Source organism: Micropterus dolomieu, linkage group LG18 (genome assembly GCF_021292245.1).
Source record: "Micropterus dolomieu isolate WLL.071019.BEF.003 ecotype Adirondacks linkage group LG18, ASM2129224v1, whole genome shotgun sequence".
In the NCBI taxonomy this organism is placed as follows: domain Eukaryota; kingdom Metazoa; phylum Chordata; class Actinopteri; order Centrarchiformes; family Centrarchidae; genus Micropterus; species Micropterus dolomieu.
Window position 1 is genome coordinate 27109524 of NC_060167.1, and position 21621 is coordinate 27131144.

A 21621-nucleotide genomic window follows, 5' to 3' on the forward strand; every position below is an offset into this window, starting at 1 on the left:
CCCTCCCCCCTTTTCTTCCCCCCCCCCCCCCCTCTCTCTCTTTCTCTCACACGCACGCACACACATGCACATGGAGGCCCAGGCGGTGAGTCAGAGTTAGGGGCGAGGCCCAGTGATTTATGACTCGCTGTGTTCCAGCTATATTCATCACTGTCATTATTATCAATGGAGGATATGACAGCAGGAGAGGACGGCCTGCTGTGTGCGTGTGTTTAAGTGTGTGTGTTTGATGAGTGTATGTTATTACAAGAAATTTTAATCAGATTATTTTTGACCGTGGCTGTGTGTGTGTGTGTGTGAGCAAACAGGTATAGCTCTGCACCAGCGGACGTTTTAGAAATCCTTACATTATCGATAAGGATTCATTCACTCACCCCCCAGGCTGTACACACTACCCTGTTCATATGTAAAAATGTTATTGTTGGTGTAAGTGAGGAAATGTTTTCTCTCAGATTAGCAACCTCATTAAGTGCTGCATGTAAACTAAAGTTGTTTTTGGGAAAAGCTTCACTTTGACTTGAACACCAACTTTTTGAAGCGCCTCTCATCTGTGCAAAAACTGCCACTGTGGGAAATCATCTCATGGTGTCTTGGCTCACTTAAGACTTTCCATCATCACATCATTCCCGTTTCTGTTTTGTAGCCAAAAGGGTAGAAAGCGCTGCCTGATTTTGATGCTACGGCTGCCATTTTTGTTGTCTTTGTACACATACTCAGTGTCATACACACACGGACGCGCACATCCTTGTATCTTTGATGGCAACCATGCATATGACGGTGGCGCGGTGTGCGATACTGACTAATTGCTGAAAGCATGAATATTCATGTCCTCTGGTGTGGAAAGGGGGACTGTGTTTGGAGCGAGCATGAGCGTCCTGGAAACAGACGAGAAGGACTTGGAGTGCTTGATACAGTGGAGGGAAATGATGTATTATGTGTATGCATGAGACAACCTTTGTTCAAGTGTCAAGCAGGCCACACTGGGTGTTGGATTGTGTGTGTGTGTGCGCGCGCATGTGTGTGAGTGTGTGCATGCGTGTGTGAGCACATAAAAGAATGTATGTCTCAGTCGCATTTTGTACTAGTGGTGGTTCACATGCTCTTACATGGATTCGACCACATCTGCACAGGTTTGTTGGAATCTGCATTTTCACACACACTTAGCATTCAAACATATGTGAGTGTTTGTGTGTGTGTGTGTGTGTGGGGGGGAGCTAACACCATTGTCTGCTTTCCATTCAGCATCAGAAAGAGATTTCCCCCTACACATTTCACCAAGACTCTCATCCCTCCAAGGAATCTGTTGTGGCGCGGCCACACACACACACACACACAACCACGAACACACACACACACAAAGTTCTTGTTCCATTCACAAGATGTTGGTTTGAGTCCCCACAATAGCAAACAATGGTCTTTTATTGTGTTGTTGGCTCTCTCAACAAGGCCTCATCAAGTAATATCTTACCCATAGGGTTTCGTTAGACATCAATCCTCTGTGTGTGTGTGTGTGTGTGTGTGTGTGTCGATCTATTTACATTCGCATATTACTGGTTCACTGCCAATCTCGTTAGCAAACACATTAGCACAGACTGACATCAACACACATAATAAGCAGCTGGTTGTATCAATCAAGACTGACATTTTAGTGAACTAGATACAGCTAATCAGTCAGTTTTAAGTAGCTTAAAGATTAATTTCCTACAATTTATCAAACTGTGGTCGACGGAGGAACTCCGGAAGTTAACAAGTGCATAATTTAGCGTTTAAACATCAGCCGTTGTTGGCAGACACATTGTTTTATCATTAAGTGTACGTGTGGCACACAGGAAATGGGATTGCTTAAATGCCTGAACATATTTAGAAAAGATTTAGAACTTTTTAAAGTTTTTTTTAATATTTATTTATTTCCTTCTCATTATTGAACTAAGCATTCGACCTGTTCATTTAGATTTATGAGCACTACTCCAGCTTCATCTTTTCCACTCCAAGCTTGAATGAGTACTTGGGTGTCCTACACTCCACACACACACCAGCACTGACACATCAGGACTTTGAACAAGTAGGTGGACATTGTTATGTAAATGTTAATAGACCTGGTGAAGCGAGGCGAAGACGGGAGTACGGTGACTAGAAGGGAGAGGCGCTGGTGCGGGTGGCAATGTAGCCATGTAGGTAGATGGAACTCAATTACAAGAGTTCACACCATTATAGCTCCTTTCTCAGCACTGGGCTGAGCACATAGACACACACTGATACATAGCGCTGTTAGTCATACATTATTCCACACTCACATATATGTAGATGTCCAAATTTATAGACCTCTTGTCCTTTTTAAGTAACGGCATATGTACTGTGTGTAGTGTCACTTGCACCATACCATGTTGGCTGTGTATTTAAAAACAGTCACATTTGTAAGAGTAGTGAGAAGATTTGCTTTGCATGGTACAATTTGGATGTAGTGGTTTCAACTCAAAATGGCTGGAATGTATGAATAGAATATAGAAAGAGATAAGTACAAAACTCACCGCGACCCTGTACACAGGATAAGCGGTTGACGATGGATGGATGGATGAATAAGTACAAAACTGAACAGAGGAAAAAGAGAGCGAGGCCTTTCGACAAAGCAATTTTCCCCATAATGCTTTTGACTAAAAATGTGACCTCTCAGTAAGAATTCCCTTTTTTACCCCCTCCTGCTTCATCTGATTCCCCTCCACTTCCCCAGCTATTAATAGGGTCCCTTCTAGAGCCAAAATCATTAGTTGATTATTTGAATTTTTGATCTAAAGAAAAAATAATCAGCAACTATTTTGATAATTGAGTTGAGTCACTTTTCAAGCAATACACCAAACATCTGCTGGTTCCAGCTTCTCAAATGTGAGGATTTATTGCTTTTTGTTGATGGTGAACTGAATATTTTGCTCAGATAAAACAAGCAACTTGATGACGTCACCTTGGGCTTTACTAAGCATAATAACTAATCATAGGCATTTTTTTTCACAATTATGAAATAATTTATCGACAAAAACAAGGAACTGGTTAATCAAGAAAATGATTTGTAGATTAATCAAAAATAAGAATAATTACTAATTGCAGCCCTACTTGCTGAGATATGATGGAAGAATATGATGCTAATACCTTCTAACAGTGGCAGATATGTGAGGAGATTGACCAAAAGGCCATCATTAGCTAGAGAGGGGATGGTTTCCATGTATCTTAATATCTCAACCTTCTCTTTAATTGTGTTTCCTGCCTTTTCTCTCACTCCCCCCCTTCCTGTCCTATCATTCTCTCTTGTGGTTTTTCCCTTTTAAAAAAAAAAAAGTGTGTACTTGATTGTGTGCGTGCCCCTCAGAAAAGCGTGCTCAGACACTTGTCTTGAGCGTGATGCTATCAGTCCTAATGGAAGTCTAGCTGTCACTAGATAGCTCTGTCTTTTTCTCATCTCTCTCTGTTTTACTCCGCTGTCTTTTCCCATAGGATGGCGTGATAGAGCCGACTGATAGGGTTAGAAAAGAGGACGAGATGGATATGGAGGTTAATGGTTTCTCTCTCCCTCTAAACCCCCCTCCTCCTTGTTCTTCTCAATCACTACGAATCGGCTGTACAATCGGTCCTCCTGTTGCTTGACAGTGATTTGGGCAGAAAGATGTGGCTCTGGCTGATTGTCACTGGATGAGGCCAATCAAAAGCAGGCATGGCCCGCAGAGCCGCTCCAAGTGCCACATCACTGTATTCACTATCGTGCCTTAACCCACAAGCCGCACTTGGTAGAACAATGAAGTGTCGCTCATGCATGACAGTACAGGGAATTGTTTTGAATTTGAGTCAAATTTCTTTTCATATTCATGCACAGCAGGCCTCGTCACACCCAGTTAAAAAGTGTCGAAAGGGGGAAAAAGCTGAGTGGAATAGCAGAATGGCAAATTTTCTTCCAGTGTTCAGTCAGAAATTACAAACGGAAAGAACATGATACTGATAAATACAGTTTATAAGACTTTTGCTCATAATAACTAGGGCTGTAACTAATGGTTATTTTCATTATTGATCAATTTGTTTTCAATTAATCTTTTTGTTGATAACGTGAAAATAGTTTCCAGAGCACAAGGCAACAGTCTAAAACACAAAAAGAGCCTGTTTACGAAGAGAAAAGCAGCCAATGCTCACACTGGAGAAGCTGGAACAGGCTAATGTTTGCCATTTTTGCTCGATACATTTTTGTTTGATAAATAAAAGGGGCATTCCACTTATTTGAAACACAAAGGTCAGTTTACTTGCCACGAGGAGTACTTCTCCGCCTGTTAAAACTGATGTGTAATGTCATCGTTGGCTTTTATTTTCTACACTATGTCAAATATGAGAAAAACACCCTGATGATATCAAAAGGGATGTCTTTGCACGGGCTGGGAGAGTTGACTTTTCTTATGGAAAGCCTGCATTTAAGACATGGAACCTTAAAGACTTGGGCGTTTACCAGGCAAAAATAGTCTAATGAAAGATGCAGTCAGGCTGCATTATTGCAAATCCAGTGTCTTTGGAGCTTGATCCATACTATAGACTAAAAGTCAGGACATCTCTTCCTCTGCATCAGTTTTGACAATACCGCTTAAATTTTCTGCCTTTTCGATTAATTGGCTAATTGTTTCAGCGCTAATAATAAGATAATAATACAAGATCCAAGTCAAGTACCACTCTCTCTCATGAATCATGCTTGTATGTATTAGTTTATAAAATATTTTCTTCCTTTGCTGCAGCCAAGAAATAAGGCATGCATATACAATGCATATTCATTTGTTTCAACCAATTCTGTCACTGTAATATTTCAAGAGCTCCTGTAAAACATGCTTGCAGTAATTTTGACTGACAGCATCCATATTAGCACAAAGTCAATCAAACAGAATTTGTTTATTATGCTTAGTTCTTTGCCAGCTTTCCACAATCACTATCCATCCACCCAGGCATGACGTCCACACGGCAACTCCTATGAGAGCAAATAAATAAACGTAGTATTTGTCCTCTTATTTCTTCTTTCTTTCTTCTGTTTCTCTCTGTCTGTGTATATGGCAGTGGGTCGCTTGGCAGTGCTAATGGAAATGCCAGCTGTGTGGCTCCTCACTCCTCACCAAGTCCATTTACTAAAGTGACAGAGTCATTTACTAGGCCGCCGGCCTCTCCTATCCTCACTTAATTAGAAGACCCCTAGGCCTGTCTACCTTAGCCGGTCACATTTACCTCTTTCTCTCTCTCTACAGTTCCTTTGTTCCAATTCTTTGTTTTCTGCGTTTTTTTCAATCTCCGCCTCGTCCTTTGTCTCTGTCTCAGTTTTCCTCTTTTGCTCTATCATTCCTCTTTTTCTCTCTATCAGACCCTCTCTCTCTCTCACACATGAGAGTCAGAGCATTATGGAGAAATGGCTACACAAAGAGTGAGAGAGAGTATTGACCTATAGTTTGAGATTAGGTCTTTTTGGAAGAGTTAATGGGAATGTCCATGTCATGAGGATGGTGATGAAGAGTGATGAGGTCTAATATCTTTATTTTTGTTCTAGATTATGTCTTTGTTTTGCCAATTCTAACTGTACTTGCACTTATTTCAGATATCCCTTTCAAAATGCTTCTATTCCCATTGGAAAAAGAGATACTTTTTAGGTAATTTTGAAGGTTGGTATTACTTTGGTATTATTATTGCAGTTATACTTCATTATCCAGCATTATCAAGGCCAAGGAGGTCTAGTAGGCTGTTTGGTTTTGGAGGCATTGTCGTCTCCATAGATCAATGCTTTTCAAAAGTTTTACTGCAATTTTATTTTAAAGGTGCTTTTATATTAGTTTGAAGTAGCTTACAAACACACATGCACCGAAAGATAACTCCCACAACGTGTGTGTGTGTGTGTGTGTGTGTGTACCTCGGAGAAGGGAATTTGGCCTTGAACTCACCATATATGTGCCCACACAAATGACAAATAAATAAGTTGTTTCATCTGCCACTTGGTTTCCACTGGGAAGGAGTATAGAAGAAGAGATCAAAAGGTATTTCGGAAGAGGAAGAACAATGGAGCGGATGAATAATTGAGCCCAGTGCAAGAGAAAGAGGATGAAAAGATAAATTAAGAGTTGAAAGAGAAGGAGAGCTGATCAGGAGGGAGAAATGGCAGACAAAACATAATATGAGGGAAATAAAGATAGTGAGGGAGGCAGGAAGGGCAGTGGGCTCAAAAAATTGCACAGGGAGGGAGTTTTGAGAGAGAAAACAAAAGATTACGGTTATCACAGTGGGCACTATTTACTTCCTCTGTGACATATAGAGACCTAATTCACTAAAACAGGTCTGCAGCAAACAATTTGAGTTGACCACAATGGCCAGATCTGTCAATAACATTGCTGCAGCAATTTAGGCTTTGGACCATCATTCGGCAAATTGAATGTGACAGCAGATGATTTTTTGATGGAACACGATGATGTGATTGCTGTTTCTCACTTTTCATTTCTCTTGCCACACAACCTTTACTCGTCCTCCCTCTTCGCCCATCCCTCAGCTCCCCTCTTTCCCTTTCAGTGCCAAACTCTCCGTGCCTTGTTTGCTTTGCTGCTTATCTCAAATCAGTCAACACATCGAGCTCCTAGCAAGCCATTGATCTTGTAAGCCCCTTACAATCCAGTCAATGCACACATGCTAACCCAGCCTTTGATACAACACCCCACCCACCACCACCGCCACCACCACTCACCCCCTGAGCAGGTATTCCAGCGCTGGAAGAACTAGCTCACTTACATGGACACCCTAGTGAGAGCCATGTTTCTGCACTGCGCCTAAGAGATAGCCGGAAAAGCTACTGGGGGCGGGTAGAACTCCCATTTCTAATGATCCATCCAGCAGGCATGACACACTGATGCCAAAGCAGAAGATGACAACATAAATTGCAGTCACTGCACAGTAATGACAGCCACAACACATTTTGGAGCTACAGTTGCACCCTAACAAACAAGTCCAGTTGTATCTGTCTTTTTATTTTTATTTTTCGTTGACTATCTGTCATCCCGGGGAATTTAGTGGCTATGTTGGCTAATATAGATTTATTTTTGTCACGGACGTGGCTGTTCCCTGCCAGCGCAGATTAAACTAGAAGATGGAAGATGATTGACGGTTATTGAAATAATGTAGGTGTGGTTAATGTCAGATTACAGACAGGAGGGGATGGAGAAACGATGGAGGGAAGATGACAAGTGATAACCTCTCATCATCTTCTTCCTCCTCCTCCATCTCCTCCTCCCCTTACTTCCTGCTGCTTCTGTCGGCTGCGGGTTAAATGAGGAAAAAACCCCAAGCAAGGAAAATGCATTTTGTATTTAATTTTTAGTTTAAATAGAACTCTTTCTCCAAATTTATTTTCTGCTTAACCATGGCTAGTTAAGATTACAGAGTGAGGTTTGGATGAAAGGAGAGGAGCAATAAAAGAGCCACAAGTTTACGAGATTTCTGAGAATTTTTTTCTCTGGAAAAGAGGAAAAAAGCATGCAGTTTTCTTAAATGTAACTACGGAATACTGTCTATGTATGGGTGTTCTTTCCTTAAATTGGCGTCCTACACTTTGACCTTTGGGAGCTTCCCATTAAAACCAAACTTGTCTGCGTTTGGTCCCTGAGCTACAGGATTAGAGCCAAATGAGGTCAAGTGCTAAGCACAGGAGGTTCAGTGGTTGTTGTTGAAGGAGGCATGGGCTTTACTAATTTTTGATGAAGTGTTTCATGCAGATATTAAAAAATAACTAATAATGAACTGTGATTTCTTCCTCTTGGCTCCCAGACAGTGTAACCCAGAGAAGAGGCACTCTCCTGGTAGACAGCTCCGCTACCTCCCCCCTCCTCTTCCCCTCCGCTGTAGACTCTCCTTGTGTTTGAATGGGGGGGGGGGGGAGCCGCAACAAGGCCGATCCTTTTGATGTCTGTATATTTAACAAGCAATGAAAAGCAGCACTGAAGGCTTTACAGGTCCTTCGGGTTTTAAGGGGGTGACCATCACAAAGCCCGTTAGCTGGACGTTTAAAGGCAGGTGATAGTGCTCTGTAAAAGCAGATTGGAGGGGAAAGGTGGAAAGTTTATAGCGGAAAGTAGATGTCATGGCATTGCGATATGGTGAGGGTATAGAGGGCTGACAAGGAGAGGAAGAGAGCGCGAGGAAGGAGAATTGAGTTACAGCGGTGGAAGCTATTGTAAATAAGGAGATGGTAAGAGAGAGGAGATGGCGGGCTTGGTTTATAAGGTCATTTGAAGGAGTAATGTGGCACGCTGTGGGGAATTGGCTTTCATTAAAAGAGTCATCGAGAGTAGACAGAAGGAAGCGGACGGCGATGGAGTGCGTGTATGCGTGTCTGTGGGTAAGCAGTATTACCAGCACACACGCGGGCACACATTTTTTGGATCTACATGCAGTTATGTCCCAACTCCAGTAAAGCATTTTATCCCCACTGAGAAAAACAACCATCATAGCCCCCTACCATATCAACAGCAGCTCTGCGCCGCTCCCACTGAGCCCGCAGTGTCTTCACTCCTACTAGTACAGGAACAATTGTGAACAATAGACCATATCTATCATTACGCAGGGCAGTGATAAGGTTATGCTAGCTCACCAAGGACCCATAGTGTTATTATGATTTATGTGGACCATTGTCCTTAATCACAGTCATAATGATTTATGGAGACGAGAGAGGGGAATTGGCTCACGTTCCGTGATGATATGAGCAACAGGCCATTCTTACTCATTCTCTCCATTTTCTCTCCACTTTCTTTCCTTTCTTTTTTTTGTTAAATCATAAACTATATGAAAGACATCCTGTGATGATTTCTTTCTCCCAAGGTGTCCAATCACATATCCTCAACTATAGCTGCTTTTCCCCTCATCCATTTATCCATTATCTGCTCACTCATTCACGCTCTCTTTTCCCCCTCTGTCATCCTTTTATTATCTAAGACACACAAATCCCTTGCTCCATCCTTCTTTCAGCTCTCCTTTCAGATGAAAACTAGACTCACACTCATCCTGACAATGACACATAGCAGCCGTCTGCCGCTATATCCCATCTACTCAGCACAATGTCCATGTCGATTCGCCCGGTGTGTGTCTTCCATTACACACCACTCTCTTTCTGTATTCATCCATCCAGCCAGCACTTCCAGTAGATGACCACCTCCCTCTCTTCTTTCTCCAGTCCCCACTATTGCTCGTTTGCATCATTTCATCTGTCTTTCTCTTTCTGGGCGGCTAGCCAGCAAGAACGCTACTGTACTGAGGCCTGTATTGACCATAGATTGGAGGAGCAACATCATGCGTCAGTCTGTGGAATGATTGAATGAGATGCCCGGAGAATGGTGAATCTGTGAGGCAGTGATACAAACAGAAGGAACCTAGAGAGTAATGGAAATATCTAAAGGTATAGTGGGTAAAAGAGGTGAACAGAGAAAAGAAAGAAAAGAGGGATTCGTGGTGCACAAGTGTCAAGTGTTTTTGTCCGTCTGCCCTCTGCTTGAGCAATATTGTTCTGTCAAAAGCCCCAAGGCCAGTCTGAGACAAGACATTTCAGAGCACAAGTTAGTAATAAGAGTTCCATCATGTCACATCTATCTCTCATATCTGTGTTGTACTTACAGCACATGGAGGAATCCCGGCCACAGTTTAATATTTCAGCATGTTTCATTGTCTGCTTGGTTTCCGTCCTGCAGCTAACCGGCTTTATCGCTTACCTCAGGCCTCTGCTCTCCTTCTGCCATATGTTTTTCTTTTCTCTTACCCGTCCATACATCTCTTTCCCCCTCAATCCAAACCTCATAAAAAAGTCAGCCCCACTGGGCCACACACTACTTCAGTCCTCACATACCACTCGGATGGAGTTCTTATGGTTAAGTGTGTGTGTGTGTGTGTGTGTGTGTGTCTGTCCACACTATAATAGTGTTACCCATGGGTAGGGTTGTTAAATGCTGTTACTTACTGATCAGTCGGCTCACTCTCCGCTGCATGAGTTAAAACTAGCCTGCAGTGGCAATTTGATACATGCGCGCACACAAACACACACACACACACACACACACACACACACACACACACACACACACAGACGTACACATCATGAAATGGGGATCAAGCAGCTCATCAACTTGGGGCCAGTTGGTGAAGAAAAGTTAAACATTGCGCTAGCACATGTGCATACAGACGAGCTAATACACGTGCATACTTTGTTGCACACTACCTTTCTACGCATATGCTAGCAATCTGTCTGTCACATACTTAAACACACTCAACCTCTCTTGAATATCTAGAAATACACACACGCACACACGTACACACGCATGCACACACACACACTTTCAGGCCCATTGGGGGCCCTGTTGTTAACCATCTGCTATCACCTTTAACAAGAGTGGAGGGCTAACTTGAACATTTGATCTTGTTTCTTAGGCAACATCTGTAGCCTGTCGTACATCTAGTATGGCTGTGAATGTCTAAGAGACACACACACACGGGCGCACACACCAAGTCTTGTCACATAGATGCACTACGGTCTTGTTGCACAGTCTCTGTACAGACACTTTAATTCCCTCTCTGTCTCTCATACTTGTGCACACACACACACACACACACACACACACACACTCTGGGGGTCTGTCCTTCTGCTCCTCTGCCTCCCGTTGGTTTTTGAGGTCACCTGTCAATCACAGCACTGTTGCCACGGCCACCTGTCAGGTGTCCCAGCATGCATTGCGAGGCCTCTCCTGTGCATGCTTCACTGGAGGCTGTCACACACCGCTGGACCGGAATCGGTCACCAGAACACACACATGCACAAAGGCACACACACACGTGCACACGCTTCTCACGGACTTCTCAGGGACTAGCTCTCTGCCAATCTCAGGAACGTGCACCCAGACACATACACACACTGACTGTTTGCTGGATTGAATCAAGTCTGATAAGATGTCAGATGCTCATCTCCATCCAGCTGAATATACCGCTCATCTTACGAGTTTGATTACAACGAGGATACTAATTATTTCTTCATGACTTCCCTGCTCTCTCTCCCTCTCTCTCCCTCCTCCCCGTCACTGTGTCTCCCTAGGTGGTGAGAGTTCCAGTGGAGAGCTGTGAGCAGTACACCACTTGTGGGGAGTGTTTGGGCTCCAGAGACCCTCACTGTGGATGGTGTGTCCTCCACAATGTGTAAGTACCACGCACACTCATGCACACATTAACACACTTCACCCTGGCGCCCCTCACATGCAAGCCCATTGCATTGTATAGTAAATCATTGTGAAAGAAGTGTTTAGGTGTGTGTCAGCTGTCTCATTGAGGAGCCTTTTGTCACCCAGAGATCCCCATTCTTGTTGTTTTAAAGGGAAAATCCACCCTAAAATAAGATTCAGATTGGGCTCTTCCAGCAGTTATTTTCAGGTTATTATCTGCTGAAAATCAGAGTATCAAGGCTTGAACCGATGCTGTTTTCAGTGATCACATCTACTCTACTGACACTGAATTAGTTATCAGCTCGGCTCACACTTTTTCAATATAGTTGATGTTAACAGCGCTTTTGGAATGTAGGGCTTTACAGCTAGAAAAGAGCATCACAAGCTTTTTTTTAACTGCCACAATCTCTACTCACAGTGGGAGTTTTTGTAGGAGACAGTTTGTGTTCTTGGGTGTCTACAACTTTAAGACATAAAGACGTACTAACATTTATTACATTTATTCATGTAGCTGACGCTTTTATCCAAAGCGACTTACAATTGATATACATGTCAGAGGTCGCACGCCTCTGGAGCAACTAGGGGTTAAGTGTCTTGCTCAGGGACACAATGGTGGATGGGTCACAGTGGGGGATTGAACCCGGGTCTCTCACACGCTTTTCAGGTGTAACATTAATTGTACATTTTTATTATGCCTCATTAAGACATGCTGAATTATAGAGACCATGATATTCGGAACAACCATTTTACTGAAAACTCTCTGCATAACCTTGAAAACAAAAGTGTTTCTCAGCCCCCTCTGCTTCCCAGACTGCATTGAAATGTGATTGTTGACGTATTCTTGTCTTAGCCAGAGAGAAATGAACTGCTACACCTTTAAACAGCTGTGTCTTTCTCCTTACCTCATTAAGTGTTATCATATACATGAAACAAGGTTTTTTTTTGGTTTTGTTTTTTACGTGTAATGTGCTCCACTGAATGGTAAACAATTTTCTAGTTGCTCACAAGTGGGATGACAAGCAGCCAGTTGCTGCTTTGATTATGCCATGTGTTGACCACAGAAACTCTTTTTAACACCTTGTTATAACTTTTAGTAAAATTCCTCCAACACCTATAATTAGTCACATCATTTTGATTCATAGAAGAAGTCTAACTTCTACAACTCTAAAGCTCCCTGCCATTAGAGATACATTTATCCTGTGTAAGTCTGTCAACCGGCTAAACCTGTTAATAGCACATAAATAACAACACAGCTTGGCAGTCTGCAACACTGACACTCCCATTTATCCTAGTGGTATTTAGCTTCTTTTTGTGTGTGTTGCTTTACTACACGTGTCCTTCTTAATACTTACGTGGGAACTTTCTGGCAAGAGATTAAGGTTTAGTCACTTCAAGTGTTTGTGTGCGGTTTTACGAACTAGGTCTTATGTTTGCTTTAAGATTACTGTTTGAGGTTAGATTTGCAACAGTGAGAGCGAAGATCTGTACACTCACAAGTGTAGAAATGTACAGTAACACTGTATGTAATCTCTCCATTTCCTCCCTTTGACTTGAGGGCGTGTGCGATACAGGAGAGTGTGAGTGAACAGTTGCATGTTATTGAAAGGTGACAGGATGTTAAACCACATTTGGAACACCTCAAGCATTTGGCACAATGGCATTTCCCAGTGCGTTAATTAAACTTACAAATCATATCACCAACCTGTCTTTCCTCAAGGCGCGCGCGCACACACACACACACACACACACACAAACACACCACCTGTTTTTTCCATTTCAGCAGACACACACACACGCCATTTGTTTTTGACCTTGTGCCTTGAATGCAGCTCGCTCATTTCCTACCTGATAGTGTTGCCAAATCTTGCCGAGGCCCTTGCAGACAAAATGGGCAAGTATTAATTGGCAAATCATTTATAAGCCTTGTTTCAGCCCTCTGGTGCTTTTAGCCACATCTTATTAAGAGCCATGGTAGTTTCAATCAACAGTGGAATTGAACGGGGAGTACACATCACACGCGCGCGCACACACACACATATGCAGGTGTTTCTAGACAAATGAGCACATTTTTTTCACACTAATTCACACAGTCACACACCAGAGGAGCAGTAGAAGGAAAAAAAGGGTCCATAATGAGAAAACGTGTACATACCTTTGTGCATCTCTGCTGATGTCTGTACAGCGTGTGTATATGTGTGTGTGTTAGTGACTCTCGGGGGAGCGGTTGGCGACAGCTTTTTCTTGCTGAGCTCGAGTGAAGGCTAACTAAACGAGGGGATGGGGCTCCTGCACAGAGGAGGCAGTTAGCATTTTTTTTTTCTGCCTCCTGCTTATTGTAAAGGCCTCGCAGAGCCCCGCATCAGCACTTTCCTCTCACCACCGGGACCAGTTGTTGTTAGCGCGAAGGTGAAGTGATAGCTAATGCATTATGAATAGCTAATAGTAAAACCACTACAATACGGGTCTGTATGCTGATTTTTAGCACGATTGGTTGGCTGGTAATAAGCGGGGAAAATTGCTGACCCCATTGATATGCGGCTGGTAGGAATTGTATCATTTTTACGGTTCAGGGAAACTTTAATGATTGCCTGTTCATCTTCCATCTAAGTTTGAATTGGGTGGGGCTGTAAACTGAAGATGAGGGGTACTGGATGTTCATATAGCTTAGCAGTTCTTGCACAAATGCCAGGGCCAATAAGGTAATGATATAAAAGCCTACAGTAATGGCGGGGGGAAGCTATTAGCCTATTTGTCTTCTATTATTGCTCCCGTTTTCTGTGGAACAGTGATGGCTGTGCATGTTTGTCATCTTAATATGACTGTCATATTAGCTTAACAGTTGCTCATATCCTCTGTCTCGTCTCCTCTCACCTCTTGTTCCACTCATTTGTTTTTTCCCTCTTTCTCTCCTCACCCCTATTCCTATCATTCCCCCCTTCTTTACCTCCTATCTTCTCTCTCTCCTCCTCTTTTGCTGCTGTTCTCTAGCTGTTCACGCAAGGACCGCTGTGAACGAGCAGGAGAGGCCCAGAGGTTTGCCTCAGACCAGAGGCAGTGTGTGGAGCTCACTGTTCAGCCAAGAAATATCTCTGTCACCATGTCTGAAGTCCAGGTATGTTTTCTCTCGTCTGTTGTCCCAGTTGTTGTGGAAATCACACCGTTTTACCATCATAAAACAACACGGACAGTCTCGAAAGGGATAAACCTCAGATTATGAATGTCCTGTGACTTAAGATTAGCGTCCACTGAAAAGGTTGTAGACCCGTTCCACTTATGTACATGCACAAGTGAAGTGTGATTTAACTTTCCTGTGGAAAAAGCTTCATAAATACAGTATTTAGCTACCAAAAATGACTTTGTGGTATACAGAGCAGGAGAAAATATACATCAGATAATGACAAAAAAAAATTATTGTACAAGTTATTTTGGTGTTATTTTCTGTGTTTAAAATCTCTACATTAGCAAACTGGTACAGCAACAGAAAAAGGGGAATAACGGCAAACAGATCATACCATGTAGCTGTAGTTGTACATTGTTAGCTGTTGTGTTGAACACAGTTGGTAATGATGTCCACGTTGACCTTTAGTCATGAAAAGTCATGTAAAAGTCACAAACTTTTACACCAGTGATGCAGCTGTACGTAGTATGTGTAAATTTGATTAGGAATTCACTGTTCCATCCGTAGGCGAGCACAAGTGTGTGTGCGCTTGAGAGCTCTCATTCTGTCAGCAGCTCCTCAAAGTAACTACATAGGTTTGACCGATTACAGTTCGCCTCACTTACTCTCTGCACATTAACACGTACACATTAACCTTGCTGTAATAGCTGCTCTGACTGACGCACACATGCATAGACACAAGCAGTCACCCTCTTATATTCCTGCTGCTGTCACACACACACACACATACCCGCCCTTCACTCCCCTCCCTTCCCCTACACCCATTAACCCTCATGTCATATCTTATAACAATCCATGTACAGCATGTCCTTCCATTGATCTTGCACTGATTGTCCCCCTCTCTCTAGCTGGTCCTCGAAGCTCGTAACGTGCCTGATCTGTCAGCTGGGGTCAACTGCTCCTTTGAGGACTACGTGGAGACGGAGGGACAGATCCAGGGTGGACACATCTTCTGCCTGTCTCCCTCCGTCCGGGACGTCATCCCAATCACAAGGAACAAAGGTTGGGACAGGAAGGGTGAAGGGGGTGATGAAGTCATCGGGGTAGCGAGGTCACTGTTTAGTAGCATAGGCAGACAGGGTGTGGACACAGGTAGTTTGGTCGATTATATGTGAGGAATTTAGTAATGAACTCTTTTTATGTTTGTACTACTTATTCCGTTTGACATGTTTTATGTTGCATTTGTCCTCGCCACTTTCTCTCATCATAATTATCTGTCTTTTTATGTCTTCTTTACGTCTCCGTTGTGCCTATCTATAGCACAAAACACTGTGTGTTCATCACCATGTGTCTCCTCCTAAGGGGTCTTTTTGTACGTTAGAATTGGAGACGTCTAAAGCTGTGCATTGACCAGAACAGAATTTTAAGCTTGCCAGATGATTTGCTTACTGCATCTATATTCAAAATACCTTGTCACCACCAATAACGCTTGCCCATTCTTTTTCAAAGCCCCAAACACGAGTCTACATTTATCTACTGAAAATAGAACTGTTTTTGAATTCCCATTATCATGCATTATGCACTGTTGTCAGTTTCATTTTATTTAATTTTTTCCATCTAACCGACACTGGTTATGCTCCTAACTTCTTTTCAAAGCAGTGCCTTCAGTGGGGTTTATCGTTATATTTAAAAATATCTGCATTTTTTTTTCTTCCAGAGATTACGCACCTGTTTCATGTCCAAATCTGTCAAACCAAGATGATAAAAACTTGTTTGGTATCCACAGTCAAAGCACTGAAAACATGTCAGGTAGTGCGTTCCAAGTTTCCTCAAAGTGACATCTCAGTAGTTTTTCAACTGAGCCCATTATGCCCCATTATGAGTCCTCATCAGCTCTTGCATCCAAATACTGATTGGTGCTGCTATTTTTAATGCCACCCTACTGGGGGTGTGACACGTGCAGTGTGTTGCTAAGCTACAGTGTTTCTTTTGTGTGTGCGTGTTATCCGTTGAGGTCACACAAGTGGAATTCAAATTTAATGTGCGCTGATGTGTCGATGAATAAATTGTTTTAATATACATCCAGTTTGTCACACTTATTCCCTGTGATTAAATGAAGTTGGTAGGTATGATTCGTCAGCTGTTGGGCAATTATTTTAGGTTATATTTTAAGGTTTAGAGAATTGTATCGTTCTAAATATATTTGTATCTCTTTGGTGTAGGGGACAAGCGGGTGGTGAAGCTCTATCTGAAATCCAAGGAAACGGGCAAGAAGTTTGCCAGCGTCGACTTTGTCTTCTACAACTGCAGCGTGCACCAGTCGTAAGTTTCAATGAGTGAACATTTCTGGGCGCCTTTGTCTTGTTTCAGTCTTTTTCTTCTCTGTACTCGGTCTCTCTGTCCCCTCTCCCAGGGGACTGTCTCATTTTACTGTCCATGAGAGATACAGTTAGACACACCACACAAATATCCCACCCCCCTCCGACCTCCACAAGGAAGCTTGTGTTACCATTAGAGATGAAAAATCGAACTTGCCGTATATGAGAAATGATTGGGATATGAGATGGTAATTCTAGTCTTATTATCATAACCCACGACACACACTAATGATACTTCAATGATTAATTCATTACGCGATGGTCTGCCGTAATGCTTCCCAATCTCAGACTCTAACCTCATGTAGGCCTCTTCCCTACTTGATAAAAAAAAGCTTTTTTTGAGCCCTCAGATACTCAGTCTGGTACTTATTTATACAAGAAAGACAAAGGCAAAAACAGTAATACTGTAATATGGTGAAGGAAGTCTTGCCTTTTCCGATGCGATAGTCTCCTTCACACTCCAGATGCCCTCAGCTTTCTGCCCAATCGCAGGTCACTGCCTCTCCTAATCCACCTTCTGCTGAAAATCTCCACCACCCATTGGGCCACACCCCTAGGTCAGTCTTGCCACGAGCTGGATGCACCCTGCCGGGGTAAAAGAATCCTCCCAACTCCTCCACCCCGCCCCACATGATACCTTCCATCCTGTCCATCCACGGCTGATCCAGGCGAAGCTGAAACGTCTGCCGGGGTATTAGCCTCGGGGCAGCAGATGGCTCGTAGGCCCCTGGGGTACCGCGGGGCTCCATCCCGGCTTCCCTCTGGATGTCAGATGAGCCTCCTTCGAGGATTGTCCACGCGCACATACGCATAGACATGCACAGCCACACCTCTCTCCGCTCTGTCACCTACAGCTCATTGAAGCGTTGAATGTCTTGGACACCTAATCCGTTAATCTGACCTTTAACCCAGCTACCCCCGTCTCCCTGTCCTCGTACAGAAAATCCCCAGCCAAAACAAGGATGATTAGCTCAGCTGGTTAAGGGTGTGGTGGGTTACAATGTCAAGTCACAGTTAAATCATTTCCCATAAGGACCCTGTGATGTTTGCTCTAAATTCCCAGTGCTTTTACTGTCTAGGGTACATCTTGCGTCAGATGTTAATCCTGTGAGTACAAATTGCTTCATGTTAAAATAGAAAACACCCAATTAAAGAAAAGGTCTCAGAATGGCGGTATTAAAATGTGATGTCACACATTAAAGATCCTAATGTGGCAATGATCTCACGTGTAATGTTTCAAGTGTAAGAAATATATGGGTAGTGACGCAGACAAGAGAGTCGCCCATTTGAAGATATTACCCCAATGAACTCTGATTAAATCCGCTCCCTGGACTGATCTAATACAGCCTCCGAGTGATGTAATGGACACGTTTAATGAAGTTACAGATAGGGCACGTTGCATCTTCGGCAGCGACTCTGATGACGACGAGAGATGCTGAGATAAGAATCCCATTTGGAGCTGGTACTCCGGCCTGCAAACCCACTGTGCCCCCCGGATGTCAGTGTGTGCCGTCTGATGAGATCAGACTGGTAATGTCGTTGCCGTAATGACTTCAGGCCCACACAGCCGCATGCAAGACCCTGTTTCCAGAATGCTTGTTCATTCTTTACAGAGCTATGTTTTCCTCTAATGGGCTTCAACACAAAATACTGCAGGCTTTTACTAAGTGAAGGATGCAGACATTCTCAGAACATACAGAAACACATTTCCGAGCAGAAACGATATTCATCAGATGTGCCTTCATGAATTCCCGCGCATATATTTTTGCAGTCTCATACAGTATGGGTGTGCAAACTGGATACTTCTAACATTAACACTACCTTTTGGAAGGCAAGGAAAGGCCTGAAATTGGAATGGCCCCATCTTGTTTCTTAATAGTTTACACTAGCGTACTGACACCCAACCCCCATCCCCAAAAAAAACATACACCCCTCCCGCTTATTTACTCAGCTGATTACATCGTGGGCCTTGCCTTCTTAAAAATGCCATACATTTGCATAGTGGTATTAATCTAATTAGAATTCCCACTGTTTCAGTTTAAGGGTTGCCGAGATTGAAATAGAAAATCACCCACGGCCATGATTGCTCCTTAATTAAATATTTCCATAAGCTTTTTCTCATTCAACAGCCCCCCATTTATTAAAGATAGGAGCACAGTCTGGCAATGAATTGGGGTTTAACTGTCTGTATAAGACCGTATGAAGCACCTTTTCCCGCTATGGTTAATGTGGCTTGGGCGGTGACTGGGTCATTTGTTGTGTGATTGAGGGTGCTCTTAGAATAATTGGGAGAAAAGGTGTATTGAATGTCAGAGAGTGGATTTATTTTGATAGAGAATCATTTAAAAAGCTGTGGATCCAAGGAATAATGAGTGCAGTTCGGAAGAATTATACAATAAATTTGAAGCATTTTGTTCTCCAAATCTTGCAGCGATTTCTGGCCCTGTGACGGGCACATTCAGATTGCACTATTTTTCTATAAACTAAACACTCAACACATGCATTAATACAATTATGTGCGTGAATACTCTATGTTTTATCAACCCCCCACACATTTGAAAAGGATCCAGTAATGATAGGATGGACCATTCTAGAGGACCATTAAATTATTCACCTCCACTCCTTTGAAATGAATAGTAGCCAATAAATAACTAATTTCGCCAAGTGCAGGAGTGTCAAACGCACCTCGCTAGAAGAGCGGATTGTATTTAGCACTCCAAACTGACCGAGGAGAGGAGAGAGGAGGGAATCACAGCCTATTGTGCCCTGAAAAAACACTACTGCTCTAAAGCTAGCATAGCTGGATTAGCATCTGAATATGAACAGATTGAATTAGCATTATGAGCGTGGCCATACGGGGAGCGTGTCTGCAGCCACTCAGAGCCTTTGAGTGGGCGATGGCGAGTAATATTAAGATACTGGGGGGTCTGAAAAGGGGAGCCCACCCCTGGACAAGAGAAAAAGAGTTATTGAACGTCCCCAAATGGCCTTGGGTGGGCTTTTCCTTAAAAGGATTTGCACCCAGGCTAAAAGAGAGGTTTTGAGATCCTAAGGCAGCTCGTGACAGGGGGCCCTGGGTTACTTCAAGGAACCAAAGAGCGAGCTGTAGGGGGTTGTCAGACGGGGCCTACTGCTGGCCTTGGGTGGCAGACATAATGGCACCATCTTTTATTTCAAAGGGCGTAATCATAAAAGTCACAAAAAGTTGGCAGTGGTTACCTGCTGATATTTTGCTCGTTATTTCAAAGTCATTGGTACACAAACAAGGTTGATTTGACACGAATAAAAGATAAAAGTCGAGACAGAAATGGTTCAACGACAGATGTGTTGCCGTTTTTTGGATGTGAGCTACTAACTATACATTGTACTGCTCACTGTTTGGTTGTGGTTACCTGCTGTGTTAAGTTGGTGTTGTACTGTATTTTGATGAGCACTGATCCAATGGGGGGGGGGCATCAAAGAATAAAGACTCTTTGACATTCAAAATAGTGATTGTTGCCGAGCTTACAAACACCAGCGAGCTACACAATGAGCTCGCCTAACTTCCCACGTGTTCGTTTGCCCTTGCATCAGTAATGTCATCTGCTCTTTTGTTCAGCATTGACAGCCCTTCTTCTGTTTCTTACCAACTTGGGACAGAACATTGAGCTAAACCCCCTGAGTTTTCTGCATTTAAGTCTATGCACTGTATGCTAACCTAAACTAGCGTAGCCTAATCGCTTCCCCTCCATTTGCTGGCAACATTGACAAATCTCCTATTTGCTCTTGTGTGGTATTAAGCGGCCTGTTATTTCCTTTGCCACACATCTCTCATTCTAAATGGACAGCTTCTCTCAGCACAATGCTAAATCGGTCAATTAAAGCGGCAGTGGGATTGAATTAAGCTCCAGCCTCTGATCTCGCTCAAAAGGAGGGGTCTGGGCTGAAAACGATTACTTACAGTGCGCACCTAACAAACGAGCGGCCCTAATTGATCCAAATGAATCCACGTCAGGCTTTGATGGAATCGAATATGGGCTCCATCTCAGAGCTCAAGAGTTAAATCCCTAATTTTTCATGCGAATGAGGGGAAGGGCAGTTGGCATTTTACACAGGGTTAAAACACACTTGAGAGCTTGTTGGGAGTATGCTCATAGCAGTTCAGACAGATGCGCAAATTCACTCCTGGCAGATGTGGTTGAATACAAATCAGCCTGTATGTTAAGCACCTCTACCTGCTCTTTTATTGTTATGGATCCAGACTTGCTTACCTTGACTGTAGTATTTTATTAGATTCCCAATAAACCATATGCTCACACAAACTATAACAGCTAAATGAGTCACACGGAAGAAATTCTGAAAGTGAACTACAATAAGCTTTGTAATAAAATGAAACAGTTTTATTTGTAAGCTCATAATGGTTGCATTAGATAATGCTGCGCACGTAAATGAGACACCAAGTAGCGTAGGATCTCTCGGGGGCTGAGAAAGGACCAATAACATGAAGCTGTGTTGATAAACTGTGCACTTGAACTTGTCTGGCTCTCCTCCACGGTCCCCTTAGATGTGAATATATACACACACACACACACACACACACCTACTCATTCCCCAACTTCCAGCCTAATGTTTTCTCCCTCTCCCATGAGAATCCCACGCAGAGCCCCGCAACCCACCCTCCTTTTCACCCCTCTCTCTCTCCCACGATACCTGGCGTCTCCACCTCTCTCAGGGAAATCCACCTGCTTTTGATCTCTCCCTCTCTCTTTCCCTCTCTTCTTTCTCCCGTCTTTCTCTTTCAGCCTGTCTATCTGCGCCTCGCCTCAGCTAAAGCAGGCGAATTTAAAATGGTGGAGCGCTCTTAGCCCCACGGATGAAAGAGAGCTTTAGACAAAGAACAGGGTGAGAGCTTT

The 21621-nt window shown here is 43.2% G+C and overlaps 1 protein-coding gene across 6 annotated transcripts in view; it reads left to right on the forward strand.

Moving 5' to 3' along the window:
* The window catches only part of plxna1b (plexin A1b), a 200039-nt gene that overhangs the window by 90972 nt on the left and 87446 nt on the right, over positions 1-21621 (forward strand). For all 6 annotated transcript variants that reach the window (XM_046029350.1, XM_046029354.1, XM_046029353.1 and 3 more), the window contains exons 5-8: positions 11110-11210; positions 14222-14345; positions 15260-15413; positions 16574-16673. In XM_046029350.1, the coding sequence (XP_045885306.1) occupies positions 11110-11210; positions 14222-14345; positions 15260-15413; positions 16574-16673 (479 nt within the window). The remainder of the gene's footprint in view (positions 1-11109; positions 11211-14221; positions 14346-15259; positions 15414-16573; positions 16674-21621) is intronic.